At 36.8% G+C, this 13,029-nt stretch overlaps 1 protein-coding gene across 5 annotated transcripts in view; it reads right to left on the bottom strand.

Moving 5' to 3' along the window:
- The window catches only part of VPS13D (vacuolar protein sorting 13 homolog D), a 101,722-nt gene that overhangs the window by 55,741 nt on the left and 32,952 nt on the right, over positions 1 to 13,029 (bottom strand). For 3 of the 5 annotated variants that reach the window (XM_051637052.1, XM_051637053.1, XM_051637054.1), the window contains 13 exons: positions 12,631 to 12,786; positions 11,826 to 12,051; positions 10,929 to 11,003; positions 9,990 to 10,196; positions 9,463 to 9,552; positions 8,122 to 8,262; positions 6,790 to 6,912; positions 6,098 to 6,172; positions 3,673 to 3,778; positions 3,177 to 3,329; positions 2,449 to 2,584; positions 1,402 to 1,449; positions 486 to 636 (listed from right to left, as the gene is read on the bottom strand). In XM_051637052.1, the coding sequence (XP_051493012.1) occupies positions 486 to 636; positions 1,402 to 1,449; positions 2,449 to 2,584; positions 3,177 to 3,329; positions 3,673 to 3,778; positions 6,098 to 6,172; positions 6,790 to 6,912; positions 8,122 to 8,262; positions 9,463 to 9,552; positions 9,990 to 10,196; positions 10,929 to 11,003; positions 11,826 to 12,051; positions 12,631 to 12,786 (1,687 nt within the window). The remainder of the gene's footprint in view (positions 1 to 485; positions 637 to 1,401; positions 1,450 to 2,448; positions 2,585 to 3,176; positions 3,330 to 3,672; positions 3,779 to 6,097; positions 6,173 to 6,789; positions 6,913 to 8,121; positions 8,263 to 9,462; positions 9,553 to 9,989; positions 10,197 to 10,928; positions 11,004 to 11,825; positions 12,052 to 12,630; positions 12,787 to 13,029) is intronic. The other 2 variants (XM_051637055.1, XM_051637056.1) reach the window with 1 other exon arrangement.

The raw sequence follows: 13,029 nt of genomic DNA, 5'->3' as shown, positions 1-13,029 counted from the left end.
CCCTGTTCACAATCTGGCAGCAGACAAATTCAGGTATGTAAATCCGAAATTGAAAACAGACTAAAAACTTGCTGGAGTTAAAATTATTTTTCCTGGGATGCTTTAGTGAAAATGCTTATTTCAAAAAGACCTCATTTGTTACACTTTGGGTACATTATCAGCATATCACTACATTTTTAGACTGCACTTATGCATCATGCTAACACCTGAAATCTTCTAGACTACTGCTGAAAGATAGCACATGCTACATACAGAAAGAAGATTCAGTCTTTACAGAGCCTCAGCTCTCCCCATTTACCTGAACAATAAAGCAAAAATCTTACTGGGTTCTCTAGCTCACCTGGTTCATCGCTTTCTTCGTAACATTACCCATTTCCCCTCCAGGGACATCTACTTTGCTGTCAACCATTAAGAGGCAGTTATGAACCTTCTTGGGAAGGAAGCTAAAGACTCCCCACAGTATGGAAGGAACATGCAACACTTACTGTCAGGAGCAGAAGGACTATCTAGTCTTAGTTCCATTGGTGTTTCCAGCTTGTTCTTCACCATCAGGGCTGAGCGCACCGTGATCACCTTCCGAGCGCTCCCTTCCATGGTCACTTCAAACACCACACGAACTGGAGGCAATGAAGAAAACTGGAAGATAATTAAAAGCATTAAAAAGCTCAGGTAATTATTATATCTAGAAGAGGGACACCTCAATTTTGAAGCAGTAACTGCCAGAATAAAAACTTGCCAACTGAGTCCAACCATGTGCTACACCTAAGGTATATATAGTTTCATAAATTATTATATTTATTTATAAATAATTATTTGTAATCCTGAACCTCCTCCTGAAAACACAATCAAATTAATATAAAAAAAGCAACTCTAAATACTAACTCCATTACCTTTTTCAAAGCTATGCAAGTATAAATAAGATTAATACAGATCTTAAAAGAATACTTTTAACACTCACTATTACTTTAGTTTATAAATTAATAGAGCTTGAATTCCAAGCCTCATATAACCAACACTCACCATTCCCATCTGTCAAAGCTCCAAAAATAAGGTGGAGCTTTCTTAAGATATTCATACTTCTTTCACTCTTAGCTGCCCTTCTACTGTGGTGTTCTATCTCCCTACATTACACAAAGTCATCACTGACACTTGGATCCTGAAAACCACGTTTTATGTGGGCTCACATAATGGAATTTAAAACCCATTCTTCAAATAACCACTGACATGGTTGGGGAATGGTAAGTTACGATAAATACTTGTTCTGATTTGAAAATTCATTTTGTTTGCTTGACTTCTGTTTCCTTTCTATTCAAAAGGTTCTAAAAAATGGAAAACCAGTTCATTTGTAGAAATCTGTAATCTTATTTAAGTAGTTATCAAAAAATGAAAACATATACTCACGTAGACTTGTGGATGTATTATATTTGTTCTACTTATTGGGCTTCCAAGCTGGGAGAAAAGTAAACAAGGATGTTAGAAGTTGTTCAACTTTTAAGATATTACTTTCATTACTACAGAAGAACAAGCTAAATACTTTCAGCACTTGGTATTTCTGATCTTCAATACAGCTTGGAAAACATGTCAGAATTGAATTAGCAAAACCTGTTTGTGACACTGGTTTAAAAAGAAATGAAGCTGAAGGAAGTTTTGTTGAAAAAAAAAAAAAAAAAAAAAAAAAAAAAAAAAAAAAAAAAAAGAAAGAAGCTGCAGAAGATGCTCCTGAACTGCAATGCTCATTCAATTTCATCCTTTTCCCTCAAGAATTGAGTCCCAGAGACAGCTGATGCTTTTTATACTTTGATATAAAAAGATCAGAAAGTATTCAAGATACCCCTGGCTCCTCTCTGTAGTGCCATGAAATTAACTTCTAATCCTGTTTACACCAAAAAGATCTTAACATCCAAGTTCTCCATTGCTCAACAATTTTCAGTAGCTAGTCTCAAAATTTAACTAGTTTTGAAATCCACAAGCTCATTTTTATTGCTAAGCCTCAACCACCTACTGCCAGCCTGCTGATTATTACTATTGCATTTTGCTTCATGACAAGTGTATTTTGTCTAAGCAGCCACAGATTTCAACAATTTGTGGGCTTACGGGAAATTGCCAGTGATGTTTCTTTTAAGTAAATTAAACAAATGAAAAGCATTCCTGCAATAGAAGACATGAAAATAGCTGCTGAAATGCTGTGCTTAGAGGCCCATCTCCACAAGTCCCTGCCACAGTCACCAATATATTAATTCTGTCACAAGAAGCTCTGACTGCTCCAACACAGACTGTTGACTGCTCCGTTTGTATTTGTTATGCATAAAAATGTCATAGGAACCCAGCATCTCCAAACTGATCCAAGCTAACTGGGAAGAGGACAATTCACACAGCAGCTGCTTCAGTATCAAAATCTCACAGACACAGTTACTCTCAATTACACAACACTCCCAAATCAGAACTTACAGTGGAAGAGGAGGAGTTCTTATCTGGTGCAGCATATCGGAAAAATGTTCCAACTTTGTCTACAGACACTGGACTGACTTCTTCCCAGCCATTTACTCTCACTTGCAACTGATGAATTCTTAGATCATGTGTGTGCCTGCCAGGTTAGATCAAGTGAAATTACTATTAAGCGTTATTGTACAGTGTAAATGACAAACACTTCAAACCAAAAACATCCTGTGGATTTAAAAAAATGCAACAATCTAACCAAAGAGATAAAAGTCTCAAGAATTATTCCATTTCATGGATACAGACAGACCTGATTTTACATCTATTCAATAGTTCAACCTTCCCTAATGAACATACAGAAGTACAAATGCATCATATAAGCAAAAATAAAAGCACACTACATACTTGCTAACCAATTATTCTAGTTTGTAACACTGCTAGCACTTATGCTTAAAAACACTCCCCCTGCCCCAGTCCTTTAGAATAACTGAGGCCTTTATATCTTCCTAAAAGCTTATAATGATACAGCTCACATCTAGGAATGACTGCCCCTGATAGCACATGCTGCTTACTAGACAACTGATAATTTCACTTTATACATTAATTATTTTAAAATAAAACATTATCAGGAGAATAAAATAAATAAATAAATTTTTATTTAACATCTGCTAGTGTTCTCTCAGGTATGATTCTATGTGTTCCATAGGAGTGTTTTAAAACATACAGCCTGGTTCCTTCACCTGTGTCTGAGTTTCCCTCTGGCTTCAAATTCAAACGGAACCTCCTGTCCCGTGATAACTTCTTGCCATTCACTGACATTATGGGCATCATCCAGCAATGTCCCGTTTTCCTCAGGAACTACACCTGGACTCCCACTGTGAGACAGTGCAGCCCTGTGAAGAGAATGGCACCATTTTACAAACTGACAAAAAGACTACTTCCAGTAACAAGTGCTTTTTAGTCTGCCTCACTCTTCACAAGTCCTGCAGCAAACACATAAAACATACATCATGAAAGTATCTGATCGGTTTCCAAATTCCTTTTGGACTCTTCAAAAAAAAAAACACAACTTCTTTTTTATAACAGTAAAACTCTCTCATTGTCACAGCAAGAAAGACTGGGAGCTGGCTATGTTTCTCTGCAGGAAAATGAAAGCCCTGGAAACAATAGCGTTGGGCTGACATGTTAAGAGAAGCCAGATGAGTATTGTCCAAGTGATCCCACAACAGCTCTTACCGGGTAGGTGTTGTAGTTAGGGTAGCAAACCACAGAGTGCATCCAGTGTGATTTCTAAGAGCAAATGGCACAAATGGCTGCCTACGTTTTGGAGTCTTCATTTCAGCTACAAAACAGAAGAAAGAATTGTCTAAATGCTTGCAAGATAAGCACTCATCAGATACTAATATAGGATGAGAGAACAGCTGAAGAACCACAGCCTGCACTAACTAAAGAAAAACAGACTGAAGAAACAGGATAACATATCACTAAAACTATTTTAAAATACAGTAACTATTGTAGAAATGGTATAAAACAAACAGAAAGGCTTCCCCTACATCACTCCACCCAGGATTAATCTACATATAATTATGTAGTTTAATCTACATTTTTTTTCTTCACGTCAAGTCTTATAAAATACGTCTCCAGTTGTAACTAACATGTAGAACACCTAACTAAAAACCCAATCACAATCAATAACTTTTCATGTACATCCAAGTGCTCAGGACATTAAGCACATAATCACTTAAAATAAAGATTTATGCTCAATTTAACATGACAAAGACAGGATTATCCAATACTATCTTTAAATGGTATTTTTATCCTCAAAGACTGAACAAGTAGAAGTATTTTCCTATATAGGATAAAGTCTAGTAAAAAGAAGTATGAAAAATAATTTTAATATAACCAAAGGTAATCTGGTTTTGATCAAATGCTGGGTCAGCACATGACTTTTTTCAAGAATGCATTGCTAACAAGCACATAAGTGTTACTCTCAACTTCCATGCTGCAGTACATCAGATCTGTGAAAATACTTACTGTGTTTGGATAGAAGAAAAAAACCCTGTCAAATTCTAGTAACTACTTAAAAAGGAAGATAAATGGCTGCTCCCTAAGTACATACATCTTTCTGTATGAGAGAAGTAGAAAGAAGGTGCACACAATAAATCAGCTGCTTAAAGAAAAGGCAAGACAGAAATGAAATCTGTTCTATGGAATGTATCTGCAGTCGCTTCCATTCATCCCACCATAACATGCACCTAACCTATAATAACTTAAGCACTTAAGGTTTCCAGAGGCAGGAAGGGATAACACAGGGTGGGTAAGACAGTTTTTGAAGGAGTTACTGATGATCGTATGCAACTTTCTTCCAAATCCATGACAACAAATTCCTATATGCCACGTTGGCAGTAGAGAATTAAATATGATCTCACTGAAGCTTTCAGAGAAAGCTCTTTCCAATTAAATGGCAAGATGATTAAATTCTTGAAAAGGAAAACTCTGATTTTAGCCAACTGCATATAAAACAATCTTTAGTGTTGAGCCTGACTTTATACATTTGGCTAGCTCAGGTTCTACAAAATTACAGACCAGAAGCCAAATGTAAATCAAATCTGGCATTTAATCGACTGCCAATCTATTTTTTTAAGACTTTAAAAAAAAATTCTGGGGACAACAGCCTGATTTTCAAAAGAATGTAGAAGTCACATTTTGAGGCTATTGTATGAAAAGAATTAGTTATTCAGTTGCAACATCCACTAAAATCCAAGCCAGAAGTGTTAAGAGGTTTTGCTTGCTTTTTTATGCAAAAAAAAAAAAACAACTTCAAAAAAACACCTCAGGAAAATAAATCCTTCTATAGTCTTTTGGTTTGGGTTTTGTGGGGTTTTTTTAAATATCTATAAACTCTCTGCAACCACTCAGATAAAACGTTTCTAAGGGGCAGTATGAATGGACCACAGATGTAGATTTATAGAAAGGTTTCTCTCCTCCAATTCTGCCACTTTTCTACAATGGCAACGTATTCATCAAGTGTGCTCTTATGTACTCCATAATGTCACCAAGCTTAAAAAATAAAGATAAAAAAAAATAATCTTACTTTAAACTTGGTGGTTTTGCCCAAAGACTGTACCTGGACTGTCAAATATAAAACAAGCTACCAGGGTATTTATTTGACATTGTACTTCCTAAGGCTTCTTGAAAACAGATTGTTCCTTCTGAAGGCATTTTAATGGTTTAAGTAGTTAAAAATACATACTGAATCAAGCCTAAGTGTGTATATCAAACACACTGGTGGATATTTTTAGACTGTAATGAATCTTGTGATTAAACTTATTTTTAATCACCCTATACTGTCTCTCTACAAAAAGAACATGGAATAGTCAACAACTCAGTAACATTCCTCAGACAACCTTCCTACATAGGGTTAGTTACATTTCTTTCTTCTCTCCAGAAGGGCCCAGAGTGGAACATAAGACAAGATGAAATGCAAGGTTAAGCAGCTTAAAAGCAAAGCAGCTGATATGTTGTTGGTTTTGGAGTTTTTGTTTGTCTGTTTGAAATACAGAGACCAATCTACAAGCGAGTCACATATACAAAACAGTATTTACTGTACAAGAGTCTTCCAAAGACAAAAACCTTTTTGTCTCTCTCTGCTATACAGTACCTCTAGCATAGATCTGATGCTCTAGGTTAGTCAAACTGGCTGTACTCCTAGTTCTAAGGTAGACAAGAGGAAGGCCTGGCAGACAGGAAAGACAAAGTTAGCAGGTAAGAAAAAACACAAATACAGGTGTGCATGCATCAGGAGAGATACAAACAACTGGCACCATGCAAACAGCGTATGAGTCTCTACCCATCTGCTTACTAAATTGCTGAATGTCTTCCAGAAGTAGCACTTGGAGAAAAAACAGGTGAAAAGACCTGCCACATATCAAGAGCTATCACTTAAGAGAATTGTTTTATCAATACAACAGCATTTTTTTCTGGAAACCCAGACATTTAGGTCTTTGGGGGTACAGAAAGAGGCAAATCACCTCTGAACTGCACACACTCTAATCTCAATATACTTAATCTTTCACAGGACAGTCACTCATTAACTGAGAAAGTGTAACAAGAAAAGGAAGCAGAATTAGCAGTGCAAAGTTCTCACTCCAAGCTAAGCAGCCAGAAAGGTTTTTGCTTGTAAAGAATCAAACCCAACTCAGCTGAAAACAGCATTTCTGTATTTTTTGCCAAGTATCTCTAACAATCCTTTTTATGCTATGAAGACCAAATACTTATGTTTGTAACACATTAGACAGATGACAGGGTGTGTCAGGACTGTTTCAAATAAGATGTGATTAAGGAGTATCATACTCTGCCCAAAACATGGTGGATCCACCGAAGAACCCATCCAGTCTTCTGAACTGATTATGTTCACTTCTTCCTCCTGTTTACAGTAATCTTCCATCCATGACTGCTTGGTACACGTGTATTGTTCTAGAGGAATATAAGCATAGACAGCAAATGTATCCATGGTGACAGTAAAAGCCATTGAAAAGTATGTTAAATTCATAATAGTAAAGATACTCGACTTTAATGGCAAAAGTTTTACTTCAGTGCTTTTTCACTGAAGTAAAATACTAATGTATTACTTACATTAGTAATAGACAACTGCTCACGAAATCACAGAAGTGTCTTCAAAACCAGTTACTTTTATATTCTTAAAATACTTTTTTTAACTTTCACTGGAATTCCATGTTCTTAAGATACTTCTGTGGCAATGTAAGAGCTCACCCTGAGGAGGCAACTAACCCTACATGCTTTTATGTTAGAAACAGTTTCTAATTTTACTTTTTTAAGAGGTAAGTGCACATTCCTGCATAAAGATCAAGACACCAAAAGAGTCCTCTGGCACAGCACTAATGAGAAACTTGCCTTACTACTCGTTATCACTAGTATTAAAAAGCGTCATGAGAACTCTTATGAATCATTGATTTTCACCTTTTCCTCCCACTTTAGCTCCTCTTTCTCCCAACCCCACAGGCTTTGCAGGAGAAAGGACGAATATTCAAGGAGCAAGGAAGGCTCCTCTGTTACATCTGCAAGCTCAGTTGCTTATATTTTTTTTATTCTAACCACTAAATTATTCAGACTTGCAGACAGAATAAGCAAAAATATATCCGGGAAATGCACACAATCACAGTCCCACAACACAGAAGCTTACATGAAGTTTGAGTTAATGATGAACAAAATATTTTGGTTTCCTGAGGTAGGAACTGACAGTTCACTGCAGAACTGAAATAAGTAGCTCCTCACAGTGCTTGTCAACGTAGTGAAAAATAACAAGCTTATAAAAATATTTTTAAGTAAAGTAGAGAAAGCTTTAGATGAAGGCCTGTTTCTGATTAAAAATAAATTTCAAATAACATGTGAATTTGATAGAATTCATATGACCAGAGAAAGAATTCCTACTAACCATTAAAGCATGCAGCTCATGTCTTTACACTTTCACAATACCTGATAAAATACAGGCTGCCTAAATGCACACCTGTGTACAGTATCATGTGAAGGTTCTAGGGAGTTGTGCCAAATCTCCTTCTCTCCATCTATGGGACACCAGCAGGACTCCATTGGAAATGTCTGTCATTTTCAGTACACTGAAAATTAGACTGTGCAGTGATGCTGTCAGGGAATCCTCCCACCTACCTATGAGGACAGAGGTAATGTTGATATCCAGACGGTGTTTGGCCTTCACTTCCAGCTTCAGGCGGGAAGGGTGGAGGCGGCTGGACGGCTGCTGCTGCCAGGAGACTGAACATGGCCAAGGCTCAATGAATGGCTCCCAGCCTGAGGACCAACACAGAACATCACGTGTTGTTACACACTTGAAGGCCACAATGAAATGCTATTTACATACCTAAGTATTTCGTAATGCAACTTTAATAATGAGATCCTTTACTTTTAATCCGCTTTCAAGAAGAACTTGTAAGCCTGCAGATTTCATTTAAATTTTTCACCATGAGGACAGTCAAACATTGGAATAGTCTCCCAAGGGAAGTGGTAGATTCCCCCACACTGGACAATTTTCAGTCTCAGCTTGACAGGGTGCTGAGCCACCTCATATAAACTGTAGTATTACCTAGAAAGGTTGGACCAGGTGATCCTTGAGGTCACTTCCAACCTGGAATTCTATGATTTACTAGCTAATACTAAAGTTGCTCCAGCTCCTCCTTTTGAACCAGTGTGTACTATAATGTAGGGTCTCACTGAAATACCTTAATTAACAGGAAAGCATTAGAAGGGAATCACAGCTTCATATTGAAGTTAGCTTGAACTAACTTATCTGACACAGTTTTGAAAATTATTTTCACACAAGTATGCCTAAGTCGGCCTACTGTTCAGTACTGCAAGAGACAAAGGTCTACAAGCTATTTAAAAAAAACACCATAGGTATATTCAACGACAAAAACCCCCCACTGTTATTGAGATAATTCCTGAGATTGTTGTCATCAACTTTATAACAGAAAATTGAGTTTCTCAATTCAGAGAAAACACACTATTTTCCTGTCAGTATCTGACCTGTACTGAGGCATTGCTTGCTTTTTTGTATCTAAAATACCAATTAAGAAGGTCATCTTATGTTAATCCATTGTCTTCAGCCTAATTGCCTACCTCATGTGCTCTTTCTTCCCAAAAATAGTAATAAACTGAATGCATCAAAACAATTACATATTAAAAAAGAAAAGTGAATACAGAGACAGCTAGTTATGCAACTGTCATGTCCTTGGATAACTTTTTTAAGCAATTTCATTTGAAAACTTCAGTGCAACTTTCATATCAGCACACTCTCTACTTTCGACATCCTTCCATCTGATACCAAGTTAGGAGATCTTGTCTAGGATCACATGTTATCTCACACACAATCACAAAAGGCCACCTTTCATGTTCCCTTGCATGCATTTCATGAATTCCAGGCTACTGTAGCAGACAAGGCTGTTTTGCTAAATTTAAATAAAGAAAACCACCACCTCCCCCCCAGTACTTCACCTGAAAGCTCACGATTGTAATAATCTCCAGAGAGGGTAAAATGAGCATAACCTCCTGGGCTGGCACTCAAATGCTGGAGAAAATTCAAACCTGAAAAAAAGTGAATGTTATACTACTGCAAAACAATCAAGTCTCCTCATTTTGTGAACTGTTAAGTAAGCAATGGAAGGTTTTGTCTTTTAAATTGAAATGGTACAAAAAGCATAACATAATATGCTTTAAATAACCTCCCTAGGGTTCTCCTCAGGACAGATTCTATTTGTTATGTGATGTATAAAGGGGAAACTAGAATCTTAAAAAGACTGTAATCTAAAAAGACTGTAATCTTCTTAAAACCAGAACTTAAACCACACTAAAATAGAAGAAACAAAATGAAGAACCCAAACCCCCCACAAAACCCACACAACAACCACCACTACTAAAATGTTGAAATTTTGCAAGCCCTTAGAAAGCAGAGTGTGGTGCTGCACACACAGAGGAACTGCCAGTCATTTCATGCAAGTCACTCAGCACAACAGGATACTCACGTGAAAAGGTTAACTCAGCAAGGGGAACATCACAGTCCATGCAGTCATCAATAAAGCAAATGCATATACTTTCTGCTTTTATTTCCACTCCAGAGATGAACTGAAAAGGCACCATCCCCTTGCTGTCTCGTCCAGAAGCGCTCAGGGAAACTGACTTCAAAGGCTCAGCATTCTTAAATAACCAACTTGCCGCTTTTTTCAAGTCACCTTAGATAAAACCAAACAGCTAATCAATCATTACCTACTCTACTTTCTCACTGAAGTGTACTTATTTAAAAAAAATATGGAAGCAACTAATTCCCTCTCTCTTAAGAGTGTAACAAAGACACCAGGAGTACCTACCACGTATTCTATTTAATAACATAAATATGAGATTATAAATAAATGGGTATTTTCTACAAAATGTGTTTTGAAGTTTGCAAATTGAGTGGCAACATAATATAAATCTATATTAATAAGTCCCAATTAATAAGGTGGAAAACATGACAGTGCTAAAAAATAATCACTTGTGCTCATCTTCATGTACTGCATGTAGAAGTAGGTAGAATACAATTCAAATGGGAAAGATGGAAACAAGTGCTCTAAAGAGAAGTAGGTAGAATACAATTCAAATGGGAAAGATGGAAACAAGTGCTCTAAAGAGAAAGAGATGGGTAACAGCAAGCAGTAGGTGTATTGTGAAAGAAAATAAACCACCAAGACAAACCCCAAACAAAAAATACACCCCCCACCACTTCCCAAAAGGAAAGAACAACCTTTGAGGGGTGGGTTCTACACAGTAGTACAACAGAATAATGAGAATACTGAAGATGCTAAGCAAACACAGAGCCAAAGTCAAGAAAAGGAAATAGTGCCTTTGCAGCAACTACCTTGCAGTCTGGAAGTTTTTACTTCATTGCAAGTTAGGTCTTATGAAAAACTAAGAATATTTGATGTTACCTTGGCAAATCAAAAGAGCTTTACGACAGTCTTCCATACAGAATCCCAGCTCCTGGAGGCGAGCCAGCTGTACCTCTGTAACCCAACAGTTCAACCAATTACAAATATTTGACAGATATCTACTTATAGTCATTTGTAAAATTAAGATATGTCTGCATGAAAATTGGGTTTTGTTTGTTTAAGACTGCAACTGCAGAAAAAGCATACGATTCAGCACTGCTTTTGTAAGACAAACCTGAAAAAGAAAGCCCCAAATCATAATGTTTGCATTTTAGAATATATGGACTTTTTTTGTTCTCCTACAGGAAGTCAACGTGCTCCATGTAATTTCAGTTGGAAAAAACATTTCTCTTGTAAACCAACCCTTCATTCACTATTTCTTTTGAACTCCCCACGTGGCTCTCAAGTACAGAAGCAGAGAAGGAAGCCTTTTTCACCAGTGTGGATTTCCTTATTGCTATCAGGCAGTGGTGCCAACTACACCAAATGATGAATTTGTAAAAAAGCCATGTGACTACAAAACTGCTAGATATGAAGAGATAACTAGTAATTCTTATGTTTTCCATTTCACTATCAGTTTACGTGAGTTTGTGGCCCCTCTCCCCTTTTGAAAGGTTGCTACCTAAGTACTCCAACATGATGATTTACAGTGACAAGCAGTGCTAAATAAAACTTGTTATAAAACAACCCACTGTTGTACTACAAACAGAAAAAAAAAAAAATCTACTTTTTTTGGGTAGTATGATCAGTATAATCTATCACCAGATGATTCAAATCAGTGAAGGTTGTATATGATGAAGATATCAACACCTTTTTTGTTAAGCACAGTCTAGCTTCACACTGCAGGGATCTCCTCTAAATATAAAACTTGGTTCACTCCAACAGTTAAAAACGTACCAAGAACAGGATCCAAGACACGTTTGGACATCTCTCTGTTTTCATGTGTCAAGGAGGAACCCTCATTCCCCGGTGTTAAGCCAGAAGGATTAGCAGTACTTTCAGCAGTCAATACAGTCGAGTCAGGCATAGCTGCACTAGTCTGTTGAGGAATTGACTTAGCAATTGCCAAGAACAGTTGAACATCATTGTATGACAGTCTGATATCCAGTGCTTGCAACTGAATCTAAAGGAAAAAAAAATAAAAATTTTGTTACCCTTTTCTACATACTTTATATGTATACTTTGGACATTAACAAAGCTCTTCACAAAGGAAGACAACATTTAGTATTAAAAATCTGACGACCACACTGCTCTAAAGCTCCAGTAATAAAATTACCAAATTTGCTACTATTTACTAACAACCAGAAGCATCAGAAGCATATACCAGGGGAAGAAACAGTTTTCCTTTGGTGTAACAGTAAAGAATCTAAAGAGATTTCCTCTTTAATAAACATTAACAATGAGATACAGAAAATAAACCTTTTTCTTTCACTTATGAGTTACTAACACGTCTACATTATCATCCCACTTTTCCCCCCACTATTAATATCTAGAACATATCCCAGAAATCACTCCTTTGTTACCACTAAGAACACTTTCTCTGCAGGCTTCTTTGCCTTTTCCACTTCATGAAAATTTTATCTTACTCTTCTCTTACACACTTAAAAGTGTTCTTTGAATCCTTCAGCATAAAAATTTTTGTGCAAAATCATCATCTAATATTCTCTATTGCATATAGTTTTATTCAGGCCTTTAATATTACCTCTAGAATAGGAGGAAAATCCCCACTATTGAAAGCATCCAACAGTCCTGAACCACTTGGGTAGGAAGCATTCCCAACAAGTTCCACTTGAATTTGTACTGGATCAATGATTGACAGTGCAGTCTCTTGCTCATTTCCTAACCGGCACGAAAAAACCTAAAAATTAAAAAGGGTTTAAAATGAAAAGTTAGGAACCAAGAGATCAGGCCTGGCAAGAACCTCAAAATCAAAGACTGACTCAATCACAAAACATGAACTATAACCACTGTTCTTTACAGACAATTCCTTTGTAAACCTAAAGACATCAGATTCTAAAATCTTTCCAGACAATCTATTCCAGCAACCAGCCATGCCGTACTTTCAGGAGAAGAGATTCTTATATGCAACCAAATAGTCCCT

The sequence above is a fragment of the Apus apus genome, chromosome 20 (genome assembly GCF_020740795.1).
Source record: "Apus apus isolate bApuApu2 chromosome 20, bApuApu2.pri.cur, whole genome shotgun sequence".
In the NCBI taxonomy this organism is placed as follows: Eukaryota; Metazoa; Chordata; class Aves; order Apodiformes; family Apodidae; genus Apus; species Apus apus.
Note: the sequence above shows the minus strand (reverse complement) of the source record. Positions and strands in the feature narration are given on the sequence as shown.